This window comes from Gadus morhua, chromosome 2, assembly GCF_902167405.1.
Source record: "Gadus morhua chromosome 2, gadMor3.0, whole genome shotgun sequence".
In the NCBI taxonomy this organism is placed as follows: Eukaryota; Metazoa; Chordata; class Actinopteri; order Gadiformes; family Gadidae; genus Gadus; species Gadus morhua.
The window spans coordinates 18312333-18327245 of record NC_044049.1 but is presented as its reverse complement, the minus strand read 5'-3'; the positions used below and the strand labels follow the sequence as shown (position 1 = coordinate 18327245).

At 47.9% G+C, this 14913-nt stretch overlaps 1 protein-coding gene across 1 annotated transcript in view; it reads right to left on the bottom strand.

Moving 5' to 3' along the window:
• The window catches only part of LOC115535238 (interferon-induced protein 44-like), a 13726-nt gene extending 13033 nt beyond the window's left edge, over positions 1-693 (bottom strand). The window contains exons 1-3 of the mRNA XM_030346289.1: positions 454-693; positions 342-362; positions 224-257 (exon numbers count right to left, since the gene is read on the bottom strand). Coding sequence (XP_030202149.1) covers positions 224-257; positions 342-362; positions 454-490 — 92 coding nt within the window. The 5' untranslated portion in view covers positions 491-693. The remainder of the gene's footprint in view (positions 1-223; positions 258-341; positions 363-453) is intronic.
• Positions 694-14913: the final 14220 nt, after the last annotated feature.

Below are 14913 nucleotides of genomic sequence, written 5' to 3'. Positions count from 1 at the left end.
CACCAGAATGCTTTGTTTGTTTGTGAAAATCACAAAAAAATCTTCTGGGGGAGCATGCCCCCAGACACCCCACAGGGGTTTGGAATGCAAACGTTCAGCCCCCTTTCAAATAAAGTCCACCAGCCGCCACTGCTCCTCATATAGCCAGTGAAGATTACTTAAATAAATGAAGAATCAGCCATTGTTAAGATAACCTTGTAAAGTGTTGAGAAATACCACTTACCCCCAATTAATGTTGATCCAATCCTTTTTAAGAGCTGTGGGATATCGATGTCAGGCATTAGAATGTTGTTCTCCACAATTGAATAGTCTTTTCAAATTTTAAAAAATATTTAACTTACGTGCAGATTTCTTGTAAGTTTCTTCGTTTTTATGTAACAGAAAAAATATGTATCAGAGACCAAACAGGTTATAATATACATGGAAATTTGGTTGAATAATTTGATCATTTACCTGAATTGTCGCGGAACTTCTCAACGAATTTCAACATGTTTGATGCCAAGCCCTGAATCAACCACACTGAGCCCCTTTATAGACCAGCAATTGACTTACCATAAACAGGTGTGGCAGGAAGGAGGGGGGCTTGTTTTCATTCCAAAGTAACATAGTGCTGGCGTCTCGTGATCGGGTCCAATGGGTCCAACAGTGATTCCCGTTTCTATGGTTGCCCCCGCTGTTCCATCCGCACCCGCCCTTCTTCTCCTCATGCCATTGGTTAAAGGTCCCATGGCATTATACTTTATGGATGCCTTAATATAGATATTAGTGGGCCCAAACACAGTATTCGAAGACGCTCCCAAAATTCAGCCGTGGTGCAGAATTACAGCCACTACAAGCCAGGCATACATTGAGCTTTCCCAAAACGCGCCGTTTCGGTGTCTGTAGCTTTAATGCAAATGAGGAGGAGAGAGGCGGGTCAAGGAGGAGAGTGGGGGTGTGGCCCTGAGCAGCCTGCGGCCACGGTACCAGTACCAAGCGCTCTGTTTACAGTGTATGTATCGCAATGGCTAGGTGCACACAGCCTTTGGCCGTGTTCTGTAATTATTCTAGAACACTCCGCATGCTCCGGCTGGAGTCATGGAGCTCTATATGTAAATAATATCATATTATGCATAGATATCTATATCATAAAATACATATTATCACGGCCAAAAGCTGTGTGCGCCTCCAGACTCACAAACTACTGCGTCGGGTTCTCCGACGTCTCTGGTTCTTCCATTTCCACATCAATCTGAAGTAGACTGAACAGCGCCATGACGGAGGAAAGGATTGTTACCCCATAAAGACTTAATAGTTCAAACTTCAACAGCAAAGGCACAAGTCAACAATAAGGGAACTAAGGAAGGGAACTAAGGAAGGGCATTAAGGAAGGGAACTAAGGGAGGTAACTAAGGGAGGTAGCTAAGGGAGATAACTAAGGGACTAAACTAAGGGAGGTCAATAAGGAAGGTCATTAAGGGAGGTCCCTAAGGGAGGTCACAAAGGTGCTAAACTAAGGGAGGTAACAAAGGGAGGTCACTAAGGGAGGTAACTGGTGTCTACAGGAAGGAGCTGCTGAGGGAATGAGTCACTGGGGGGAGAGTCTGGGGTCAAAAGGAGCCGGCACCACGCCGCTTATGAGATAACAAAAAGTTAACACGTTTTGTCATATTAAAGAGAGGCCTGATTTTCAGATATGCATGATGGATGGCTAGGGTGTAGGTCTGGGAAGAACATCAGAGAACTTCAAACTGCCGGTAGTACCCTGCCAGCCCCAAGAACCGCCTCACCTCCTTCTTGGTCCTGGGCCAAGGGGAGGCGGCGACCGCTGCGGTCTTAGCGACCTGTGGCCGGACCTTCGCCCCCCCCCCAGGTGGTACCCCAGATACTGGATCTCCCTCCGCCGATCACGCACTTCCTCGGGTTGGCCGTGAGCCCCGCCCGTCTCAGCGACAGAAGGACGGCCACCACCTGCCACACATGCTGCTCCCACGTTCCACTATAGATGACGATGTCATCAATGTAGGCAGCAGCATACGCAACGTGGGACAGTAACACCCGGTCCATCAGTCGCTGAAACGTGGCCCGAACGGAAGCATCTTGAATTGGTATAGACCGAGCGGAGTGGAGAAGGCCGTTTTCTCCCGGGCTGCTGAAGACAGCAGAATCTGCCAGTAGCCCCTCGTGCAGTCCAGAGTCGTGTAATAGGTGGCCATGCCAAGCCAGTCCACGAGCTTGTCGATCCGAAGCATTGGGTAGGTGTCAAACTTCGACACCGCGTTCACCCTACAATAGTCCACACAGAACCGGACAGACCCATCCGGCTTCCCCACGCACGACGGGACTGCACCAGTCACTGTGAGGCTCTTCGACCATGCCCAACTCTAACATGGTTGCTAATTCGCGCCGCACCACATCTTGTTTGTGGACGGGCAGCCTGTAGGGGCGTGTCCGACCGCGTCTCGATGTTGTGAGTAATTAACGGGGTGCGACCGGGCAGGGGCGAAAAGACATCAGCGAACCGGAGTTGCAGGTCGGCAACGTCCCGCACCCGACTCCCTGAGAGGTTCTCACCCGGACCTACCGGAGGGATGGGACCTGGGCCCGGGACTTCCGGCCCGAGCTCTTCTCTCTCCAGCAGCGTCGACGCAAACGCGACAGGGACCACATCGTTCCACCTCTTAACGAGGTTGATATGGTAGACCTGCTTGTTTTCGCCCCTGTCCGAACGCGCTACGAGTAATCCACGTCCCTGACTCGCCGCGTGACCACGAAGGGCCCTTGTCATTTCGCGAGTAATTTGGTGCTAGAGGTGGGCAACAGTACAAGGACCTTGTCCCCCGGGGAGAGATTGCGTAATCTAGTCCATCTGTCGTACAGGCGTCTGATTCTCCAGGGCTCGGTGCAAGTGCTCATGTGACAATACCCCTAGTGAGTGAAGCTTTGCACGCAAGTCCATGACATACTGGATTTCGTTTTTGATGTCACTGGACCCCTCCTCCCAGTTTTCTTTAATGAGGTCCAGGACGCCCCTGGGCTTGCGCCCATAAAGTAACTCAAATTGGGAAACCCTGTGGAAGCCTTGGGCGCTTCCCGCACTGCAAACAACAGAGGGTCTAGCCATTGATGCCAATTTCGAGCAACCTCTTGTACGAACTTACGGATCATGGACTTTAACGTCCGGTTAAACCTCTCACATAAGCCGCACTTGGCTGGGTGATAGACGCTTGTGCGAATGGCCTTGACCTTCAACAACCCGTAAAGTACCTTAATCGTGCGTGACATGAAATTGGTGCCCTGGTCAGTGAGAATCTCTTTCGGGATTCCCACCCGCGATATGACATGAGACAACGCCTGCGCAACACTCTCTGCGGAGATGTTGCGCAACGGAATTGCTTCCGGATATCGGTTTGTGTAGTCGGTCAGGACTAACACAAATCGATACCCGTGTGCGGAACGTTCTAATGGCCCGATAATGTCCATGCCAATGTGGTCGAAGGGGGCTTCCACCAGAGGAAGGGGCTGTAGGGGAGCCCTGGGGATGGCCGGGGGTTTCACCAACTGGCATTCGGGGCAGGATGCGCACCACCTCCGCCCGAATCCCCGGCCAATAAAACCGGGCCATTATCTGGTTAATTGTCGTATCGTACCCCAAATGGCCTGCCATTTGGTTATAATGCGCCTCCTGGAAAACCATTTCCCGGCAGCTCCTGGGTACCAGCAACTGGGTGATAACTTCCTCACTCTGGGTGTCACGACTCACCCGATAAAGCCTATCCCTAACCACCATAAAGTGTGGGTAAGTCAGCGCTGCGTCTGACCGGACCCGACTCCCATTAATAACTATCACCTGGACGTTGGCTGAGCTCAATGTGGTGTCACGAGACTGCTCGAGGGGGAAGTCCTCCACCGGTGGGCAGGCCCGGATTAACCCCTTAGGGTGCCCCAGGGTGACTTCACATGAAGTGCCCCTGTGTCCGTCAGCTTTACACAAAAAAAATGAAATTCACTATGGCATAAAGGCCACAGATTTACAAGAAAGTAAACAGACTCACCACACATACTACATAAAAATGTAGATCCAACCAAAATATCCTGAAACTGACTTACACTGATGCTCAAATCAGAATGCAACCCCCATCACCATACAACGTAATGATGAATATGAATATTTCCATCATAAATGACCAGAGGAATTGCAAAACCATAAACACAATAACAACTGTTGCACACACATAAGAATAAGAACCTGTTTTTTTTTATCAGCAGTAATACACCGCCTACTGAAATGAACAGTGCAATCCCCACACCTTTTTGACAGTCACAGCAGCAGATAGCGCAACACAACCCCAGCGTCAAATGGCAGCAAAAAAGCAGATAGAAATAATGGTAAATAGGCCTTACCTTTATAACTTCTTTCTCACTTTCCTGCTGGCAAAGTCGTTCAGAAGATCCTCATAGTCCATTTGTTTAACCAGTTCCGATTCAATGGCCATCAGGGAGAGGGCAGACAGACGCTTCTGTCCCATGGTTGTCCTTAGTTCGTTTTTAACCCTTTTTAGTTGAGAGAAGGATCTCTCGCCCTCGCAGTTAGTTACTGGCAGGGTTAGAAACAGCCTAAGTGCAACGAACACGCCGGGGAAAGTTGTCTGTATGCCATTTTTTCAGATTATTTGAAGCATCTCCTCAGGTGAACGGGTTGCCTCCTCCCGCACAAAGTTTTTGAACTGAAGTAGTTCATCGCTAATGCTGTTGTCAAGATCGTCTGGATATGTGGAGGAGAGCGCAGCTGCACGTTTACGCACACTATCACTGTCAATGTCCGTATCGAACAACACACCAAACAGGCCGTTTAGCTCCCTGTATGCGTCAGTGCGCTTCGCTAGACATGACAGCAACCTGTCAATGATCACAGTGTAGCATTCCACTTTGAACTGATCACTCCCGGTAAGCACTGTATCATTCTCTGTTGACTCATCTGCGAACGCTTTTCTCTTTCTCCCCCGCTGCCTCATGGTGATAGTTGTGCGTCACACCTTTCACTTCCCGAGCAGCATTTTCAAACATAGGAAATTTATCTCTGAGTGAGGCCACAAACAAATGCAGAGATTCCAGTAGTCGTTGAGCAGTAGCTAGTAGTAGCACACAGTAGATGACAAGTAAGATGTTGTGCCTCTTCCTTTTTGGCCATACTTCTCTATGTGTTCTTTTAAAAACGGATCAAACTGTGCAATGAGTTCCAAAAGTCTGACGTAATTGCCATTACTTGATGAGCCAAAAAGCTCATTTTCACCCCTGAATGCCAAGCCTCTCTCAATCAAGAACTTGATGACAGCCACAATGCGTCTCAAAACCTCCTTCCAATATTTTCCCCTCCGCATCTTGCTGCCGCCTGAGCGACGCATCCACTGTGCCCACATTGCTCGATCTGCGCAGTAAAGCAAGCATGCTGTGCTGATGGTTTGTGCTCTTCTCCTGGTCCGAAATACGCTCAGGATGTCTCCAGTCACAGAAACCAGACGTAAAAGCATTATGCTGTGCCTGTGATGAAAGCAGTTTACAGGCAAAACAGTAGACCATACCTGCGGATGGTGAATAAATCAACCCATCTCTTGGCACTACCTCCTTGTTTGGCAGGCAACAATGCAACAAATCATTTGTAAGAGCCCGCGTTTTACCTCCAAGACCAATGTCCCGCACAGATGCCGGGTATTTGGGAGCCCTGTTCTGGAAGGCAGCAGCACCTTTAGAAATAGCCATTTCGACAAGTTCCTCCGTGATGTCTCCCCATAGTCCAGGGTCTGATGAGATGGTTAAGGCCCCGCCCACACGAAGCCGAAACGGGTGAAACCGTTACGGTTTCGATCTATCCGGTTTCGAAGTATCTCCGTAAAGACGAAGCCAAGCGAAACCGGATAGATCTGTAGAAACGCTGTAGTAAACATTCCAGGCCCATAAGGGGCGCTGCTTCTGGTACACAAATCCAGAAGAAGAAGAGGCGAGCATGCGCATAAAGGCTGCCCCCCGAACCACTAACAACACAAACAAACAGCTCTTCTACGATGGCGAACTAGATTCTCAATAAATAATGGCGTAGTGCAATGTTCTTCTTGGAAAGAGGGGTCGAATCCAAAGGAATAGCTTTAAAGAGACTTTATTTGTATAAAGTATTTTCGGTATGGTAAACTGATGCTCTGAAGTAAAGAGAGATTGGAGATGTGCCTTAGCACGTGCGAGAGTGTTCTCCTAGCTGATCCTAGCCACAAACCCACGTATGGTAATCGCTGCCGGGAGAGTTCTAAGGTTTTCATGGCCAGGTGGACTTCTTTATGGACTCAGCGAGAACCGGAAGACTTGGAGAGGAACCGGTGTGACGTAATCCTCGGTTTTCCTCGCCTGGTCTGTGATGCTGCCCTCTGTGGCTAAAGTATCTATTGCAGCCTTCAGTAATGTCCTGCTTTCCCTTGTGGCTATGTGTAGTATTTACGGCTTATATATTTGGTCCTACCCCCTTGTAACGGGGCGGCTGCCCGTTACTGCAGGCAATGGATAAAAACAGGACTGACACCGGGATTTACAAGTACCCTTTTATTTAACACACACAGAACATTCAAACACATTCATGACGCCACCTGCAACACACAAAAAACACACGTTATGAGGAAGCCGGTCAGGGGACACGGTACAAACAAGGACAACGTAAAAACACTCACGTTACGGTTGCGCTGGCTTCCAGGTGCCGGGGGCTGCGGGAGGACCCGACGTGAAGTCCGGAAGAACATTTGTGCGGTGTGGGGGTGACGTCAGACGGGCGAGACCAAGTGTGTGCGAGGAGAGGGGTGTGTTGGGGTACTTGGGGAATATTTAAGGTGTCAGGGAAGTAGAGGGTAGGGATAGGTTTTAGACGAATAGGTCTGGGGTAAGGTGGGTAACTAGGGGTGGGTATAGGTAAATCGGAAATGTGTAGGGGAGGGTTAATTGAATTAAGAGGGGTATGGGTCAGGCCGGGTAGGATATATTCAGGTCCAAATCATGTAGGTGGGGCAGAAGGGTCTGAGGTGAGCGGGTGACAACACCTGGCTCTTAGATCAGCCAAGGGCTTTATTAGTGCCGAGGGGAGGACCGTTGTTTTTTGATTATTGAAAGTTATTTAGAATTATTGATTGGGTTTTTTTGTGTTTATTCATTATTCATTTTTTTTGCCTCCTGATGGACATTTTTGGTACCGGAATAAATTCAGGCCCACGGCCTTACTAACATCTTTCATACTGCCTCCAATCCTTCCACCGCCGCAAGGCTCATCCTGGCAACAATTGGTGTCAGAAGAAACCGGAGCGCCTCAACAGGGGGCAGTGTGGAAGATGGGACCAAAAGCCAAGCCGGCCAAAGAGGGCGATGTACGTCACCAGCAGGAAGAGGAGCAGGTGGATACCACCAGCACCAGGCCAACAGAGGGAGAGGGACCCTCGGGAACCGGTAGCCCAGCAGAGGGAGTAGTGTCGGAGCTGGCGAGCATGATGAAGATAATGCTACAGGCCCAAGAAGTGAGGGAAAGCAGATGGGAGAAAGTGGTACAGTCCCAGGATCAGCGCTGGAAGGTGATGAGCCACCAATTCCAGCTACTCCAGGGTGAGGTGGGAGACATCCTAGGCAGTGGGTCGTCAAGAGCCAACACGCTGACGGGTGACTCCAGAGAAACAAGGTTTAAGGATCCTAAGCTTCAACCGCTATCGAAAGAGGATGACATCGAACACTTCCTAGCCACGTTCGAGAGGGTGGCAGTGACCTGCAGGTGGCCGGAGTCCACATGGACCATACGGATTGTGCCACTGCTCACTGGGAAGGCTCGCGGTGCATTCGTCGCCATGGACATGGAGGACACGGACGACTACACCCTGGTGAAGGAGGCCATTATGAAAAAGTACAATATAAGGCCTGAGACCTACCGACAGAAATTCCGTACGTCAGAGATTTTGCCGGGTGAGACACCAAGAGAATTGTATGTCAGACTAAAAGAATACCTCCAGAAGTGGATCAGGCCCGAGAAGCATTCAGTGAAGGAGATCACAGAGATGTTCATCCTGGAACAGTTTATGGATATGCTGGGCGAGGATATGGCCATCTGGATCCGAGAGCATGATCCCAAGACAGCAGAGGAGGCAGCCAGGTTGGCAGAAGTGTTCCAGTCGGCTCGACTAGGCACCAGAGGCCCCAGCACAAGCCGGTGGAGCTCAGCCGGAAGGAAATCTGATGGGGGTGATGAGAAGCGTGGTCAGTCTTATGGTAGGTCCACCAGTTATAATAGATGGCCAGATGGTACCAGACAGGACGGTAACTGTTTTCACTGTGGGAAACCGGGTCACACTAGACAAAACTGTCAGGAGAAGAAAACACAGGACACAAACATGTGCTATGCACCGAGACCACACACACAACATGCACCTAACAGCACAGGTCACTCAGTTCAGGTTTTGGTCAATGGAGAAGCTGTAAAAGCTCTTGTTGGTACTGGCAGTTCACAAACACTGGTTCATCAGAGTCTAATCCCGTTGGAGGAGTGTAGGGTGCAACCCCCAGTTAAAGTATGCAGTGTCCATGGCGATGTTAAGAGTTATCCTACTGCTGAGATTTTTCTTACCGTGAGTGGCCAGACCTTTTTCATGTCTGTTGCTGTAGCACCCCAGCTGCCTTATAAAGTTGTGTTGGGACATGATCTACCTATTTTATGTGATTTAATCCCCCAGGTTAAGCACTGTAATGCAGTTACTAGGGCCCAAAGGGTTAGTGAGTTGAGGGCACTTCCCTTTGCGGAGAATGAATTGGTGCTGGACGTGGAGAGTAGAGGGGAGCGGAAGCGTTTGTCAAGGCAGGAGAAACGCAGACAGAAAATTACAGTTGAAGCTGGTCAAGAGAAGCAAGAGTGGACACAACCAAGCAGGGCATTGGAGATGGACATACCCACAAACATTGTGGAGTTGCAGAGACAGGATAAGACACTGGAGCTATGGTTTCAGAAAGCCACAGGGGGTGTCAAAGGGACACAGAGCACAAGTAGCGGTACGCAGGATGCAAGGTACATTTTGAAGAATGATATCCTGTATCAAGTAAAAGGGGAGTGTGAGAACTTGGTGGTGCCCGGCCCGATAAGAGAGAAGGTGATGACCCTGGCCCATTCTATCCCATGGTCTGGACATCTAGGGAAAGACAAAACACTTGCCAGAATAGGGAGCCGGTTTAGCTGGCCGAATATGTACACAGATGTATCCAGTTTCGTCCGTGCATGTCCAGAGTGTCAGCTTACCTCAGGTAGGGCAGTCCCACGTGCACACCTACATTCTCTGCCGATCATTGACACACCTTTTTCACGCATTGGGATGGATATAGTTGGCCCACTAGAGAGAAGTAAAGGGGGGTACCGTTACATCTTAGTGTTGTGTGACTATGCCACTAGATACCCAGAAGCATTTCCTCTCAAGAACATCAAGGCAAGACAGGTGGCCAATTGCCTCGTGCAGCTATTTTCACGGGTGGGAGTGCCAAGAGAGGTACTGACTGATCAGGGCACTAATTTTCTGTCCACACTTCTGAGGCAAGTTTACAGTCTGTTAGGCATTAAAGGCATCAAGACCACGCCTTATCATCCCCAGACAGACGGGTTAGTGGAACGGTTTAACCGTACCCTCAAAACCATGCTCCGCCGCTTTGTCTCGCAGACCGGAAAGGATTGGGACGAGTGGCTGCCGTACCTCCTGTTTGCATACAGGGAAGTGCCACAGGCCTCCACAGGCTTCTCTCCCTTTGAGCTTCTTTATGGTCGGCAAGTGAGGGGGCCTTTGGACCTGTTGAAGGAGCTCTGGGAGGGGCCCAAAGAAGAGAATCAGAATGTGGCACTGTATGTCATCCAGATGAGGAACCGGCTGGAAGAGATGTCTGCACTGGCGCGTCAGAACATGGAGCTGGCGCAGAAAAAACAGAAAACCTGGTATGATGGAAAAGCCAGGGAAAGGACCTTTGTGCCGGGCCAAAAGGTGCTGCTCCTACTGCCCACAGATGACAACAAACTCCTGGCTAAGTGGCATGGCCCCTATGAGATCACCAGGAGGACTGGAGAGGTCACCTATGAGGTCCACATGCCAGAGCGGGGTAAGAAGAAACAAACTTTTCATGTCAACCTCTTGAAAGAATTCCATTCCAGAGGCCAAGTGGAGACGCTGTTTGTCCGGGCGGTGACTGAGGAAGAGGAGCCAGAGGAGCAGTTTTTCCCGGTCAAGACCACCTCACAGAGGGTGGACATTTCCCATCTGGAGGAAGACCAGCAGGATCAAGTAAAGGAGCTTTTGGACCCACACTTGTTCCAGGAGAAACCTGGGACGACAGGAGTCGTCTGTACGGGAGGGGGGTAATGTAACGGGGCGGCTGCCCGTTACTGCAGGCAATGGATAAAAACAGGACTGACACCGGGATTTACAAGTACCCTTTTATTTAACACACACAGAACATTCAAACACATTCATGACGCCACCTGCAACACACAAAAAACACACGTTATGAGGAAGCCGGTCAGGGGACACGGTACAAACAAGGACAACGTAAAAACACTCACGTTACGGTTGCGCTGGCTTCCGGGTGCCGGGGGCTGCGGGAGGACCCGACGTGAAGTCCGGAAGAACATTTGTGCGGTGTGGGGGTGACGTCAGACGGGCGAGACCAAGTGTGTGCGAGGAGAGGGGTGTGTTGGGGTACTTGGGGAATATTTAAGGTGTCAGGGAAGTAGAGGGTAGGGATAGGTTTTAGACGAATAGGTCTGGGGTAAGGTGGGTAACTAGGGGTGGGTATAGGTAAATCGGAAATGTGTAGGGGAGGGTTAATTGAATTAAGAGGGGTATGGGTCAGGCCGGGTAGGATATATTCAGGTCCAAATCATGTAGGTGGGGCAGAAGGGTCTGAGGTGAGCGGGTGACAACACCTGGCTCTTAGATCAGCCAAGGGCTTTATTAGTGCCGAGGGGAGGACCGTTGTTTTTTGATTATTGAAAGTTATTTAGAATTATTGATTGGGTTTTTTTGTGTTTATTCATTATTCATTTTTTTTGCCTCCTGATGGACATTTTTGGTACCGGAATAAATTCAGGCCCACGGCCTTACTAACATCTTTCATACTGCCTCCAATCCTTCCACCGCCGCAAGGCTCATCCTGGTAACACCCCTATTGGTTAAGTGAGGGAAATACAGCTTGTGTTCCTAAAATACGTAACAGTAGCAACCCAACAAGGGACATGATATGCTGCAGAACGATTACAAGCTTGTAGTCCGCCATCATCTTTTTTGTTATGATTTCTGAGACTCCGCGGGCTTAAGAGCCATTGGCTAGGAGGTCGAGGGGTGGGGCGATGACGTCATGGTTTGCGGTTTCAGTCGGTTTCAGGCGTCCACACGAAACCAAAACGAAACCGGATAGATTTGAAACCACCTCCGAGGGTGGTTTCAGAAGTTTGCGGTTTCGGTCAGCGGATTCGCCGGCTTCGTGTGGACGGAAGGCCGAACTGTACAAGACCTTTGCGGTTTCGCCATGAAATCGGCTTCGTGTGGACGGGGCCTAAATCCTCTGGCGGCTGCCGATCGTCCGTTACATCTGCATGGACCACCTCGTCCTCCCGATCACCCTCGTCCTGACTGCCTCCTTTCACGACAGAAGCCTCGGCTGCCTGAGCCGTGTCTGTCAGAGCTTCATTAACGTTAGCATCGTTGCTATCAACAGCAGTTGGTTTGCACATAAAAAAGTTTCAGATTGATGGGACATTTTGAATTGCGGCTAAGTGTCGCAATTCTCTCTTTTTTTAGCTTTCTTTTTGCGAAACCGCTTTGCTGAACCCTGTCCATTTTTGAATTTTTTGTTTACATATAATTTCGCGCCACTGCCGCTGCGTTATTGTGGACTCGTCCATGATGGGGGGAGGGGGGCCCTACACCCAAATAACAGTTTTTTTTATTATTAATAATCCTATCAGTGGATCATTTTGTGTGTTTTTATCTCTACTAGTATATTATGCCGATATAAAATATTTAAAATATAACAAAAATAGGTTAAGGCTTTAGTCATTGTCCTGATCATTTGGTGCCGCACCAAAATTGGCTCAATTTGGCTGGTGCCCCAGGGCACTCGCCCGATTGTATACATGGATAATCCGGCCTTGCCGGTGGGAACCTCAGGGCTGGGACCTCGGGTTGATTGATTGATTGATTTTTTTTTTTTAATAATAATATTTTTATTATTTTCTTGCACAAAACAATCACAGACAACATATACATACACCACAAGACAACAAACTCACAGGACAATACAAAATACAACACAGGGGGGGGTGGGGGGGTGCAGATCCATACTTCTAAATAAATTCATTTAAATGTCCAGTTTCTTAAAGGTGACATATTATGCTATTTTCACAGCAAGTAAACATAGCATTTGAGGTTCCAAAAACGTGTTTTTGAAGCTGTTTGCTTGAAACAACTTTTAGGAAAAAAAATCTCGCCTACCGCTATTCCCTCTGGTTCAGTCCCTTTCAGAATGCGCTGTTTCAGGGGGTGTAGCTTCAATGCAAATGAGGCACCCTGCTCATTGCATTTGGACACGCCCTTCTAACAAACTGATACCATGGTTACGGAGAGAGTGCAGCGTAGCATGTGAAAGTAGCGGACATGGCAGCTTCAGTGGTTCAACCCTATATGTTCGAACCTGAATCGGATCCTGAAGAAGGAGAGGAGGCTCCTGCAGAACCCCAGACTCCGAGAATTCAGCAGGATGCTTCTGAATGGTTAGTCATAGAAAAACTTTCTATTTTTTAAGGAACTTTTCAACGTCATTGTCTGATTTTGCCGTATAAGTTTGACGCTAACTGCTGGCACTAGATATATAGAAGACATTAGGGTTGCTGCGATGTGGACATTTTCACACCGAGTAATACACTTGCGTCAACACCAGTATTACCGAGTATACACTGTAGGCCTATAAACTTTGAAACTAGGTCAACCGCCATCTTGTCCGTCAACTCTCCTCACACTCTGACAGTGTCTGAATCGCTGTCTAATCAATAGGATACTTCATTCACTGCCTCTTCCTGTGTTCATTCAAGTATTATGAATAGTCTGCGTTGGGTTCATACGCTTGTATCAGACGCTTGCGGGGGCCAGCCGTGTTTCAGTATGCATGGTAAGGTGCTTTTGGTAAATATGTCATGTTAATAGTGCAAATGAATTAAATATAAGTATCTAGTTGCCATCTTTAAAAGCTAGGCGATTATATAGTAAGCCTATTGAATTTACACTAGTTATAACTATATTCTATTTCACAAAACGTGAAATTATGTCAACCAGATGTGTTTGTGTTGTAATCTTGAGAATGCCTAGCGCTACTGGACATTCAACTCAGGCTAGGAAAATGTGTCCATCTGGAGCACGCACCAATCTCAGACGTGGGAGCTATTATTAGTTGCAAATACTGGTATGCCAGGTTTATTTATTTAGCATTATGCATGCATGATTTATTTGTATTTGTTTGTATAGGTGCACATGTGGAAATTGTGCCACAATGAAGTCAGAGCCGGAGAACTTAAGCAGCAGTAACATTAGCACCTACCTAAACCTTACCTACACTTGTTTGCAGTGCATGATTTCTGATAACATGCCACTGCAGATACTCACCTCGTGTTATCCATAATAGGTTACAAGACGGCTGGAACAGCTGGATGAAAGGCCTCCCTGCATGATAGACCATCCGGGTTTAGAACCGGTTTGTCTGAATGTGTTCTCGCTGCAGAACGCATGCAACATCTACAGAGCTGACTACGGTCCTTTGCGACTACGGGGGATAGAGCAGTGAGTTTTACATATAATAACCTACTTGACTGTTCATACACAATAAACTAAATAAAGTCAGCCAAAGCCACAATTTCACATCATATTTTAACATAGCCAATTTTTTCATAAGCAGATACTGCATATTACGCATTAATTCACATAAAACATTGTACAGATACAATAAACATTTATTGAACGCAGTCATGAATATTTGTGCATCTAAATACAGTATAAGTGAAGAATTCACTGAATTCAAGGAGAAAATGTGAACACAGATGTTGACATTGTAGAACCTGTTGACTAACAATGTTACATTTTCTCAGTCGTTACAGGTATTTAGCCAACAGAAATTTTGTGAGCTGTTGCTGGGGCTTCCTTGGGCAGAAGATACGGGTTGTTATCCCATCATGCGTGCTTCTTCGCAAAAAAAAAAAGAGGCGTCAACCTTATTTTGCATATATAGCTCTGTCGTTTAAATATCAAGCATAACTATAACGCAGTGGCTATTCGTACAGCGACCGTAAGAAAAGCAATTAGGCTATTTGTACGGCGCGCCGTAAAAATACTGAATTAGTCTATTTTCACGGCAGGTTATGGTTAGGGTTAAGGTAAGGGTTAGGGTTATTACTATAATTAATTACTATAATTACGGTCGGCCCGGTTAGGGTTAGCGCCAAGCAGCGGTCACGTGACAAGCTCGGTCGCCGTACGAATAGCCACTGCCTAACTATAATATACAAATTATATTCACCGTGTATATATAATTGCTATTCACTTGTATACACATTCTCGCTGTACCTTTAGATACGTCCCTTCCTCTCTCTGGATGGGAGCTTCGTTGGTATTTGAAATACCATTGTAGCCAAGAAATCTGATACTCAGGCCATGTCTATCGAATTACTTCTTTGTTATGTAGATTCCGTTAAAGGTCCCATGACAAGCTATTTTATGTATTCTTTAATATAGGTATTAGTGGGCAACTAACACAGTATTCAAAGACGTTCCCGAAATTCAGCCGTGGTGCAGAGTTACAGCCACTCCGAGCCAGTCGCACATTGAGCTTCCCCCAAATGCGCTGTTT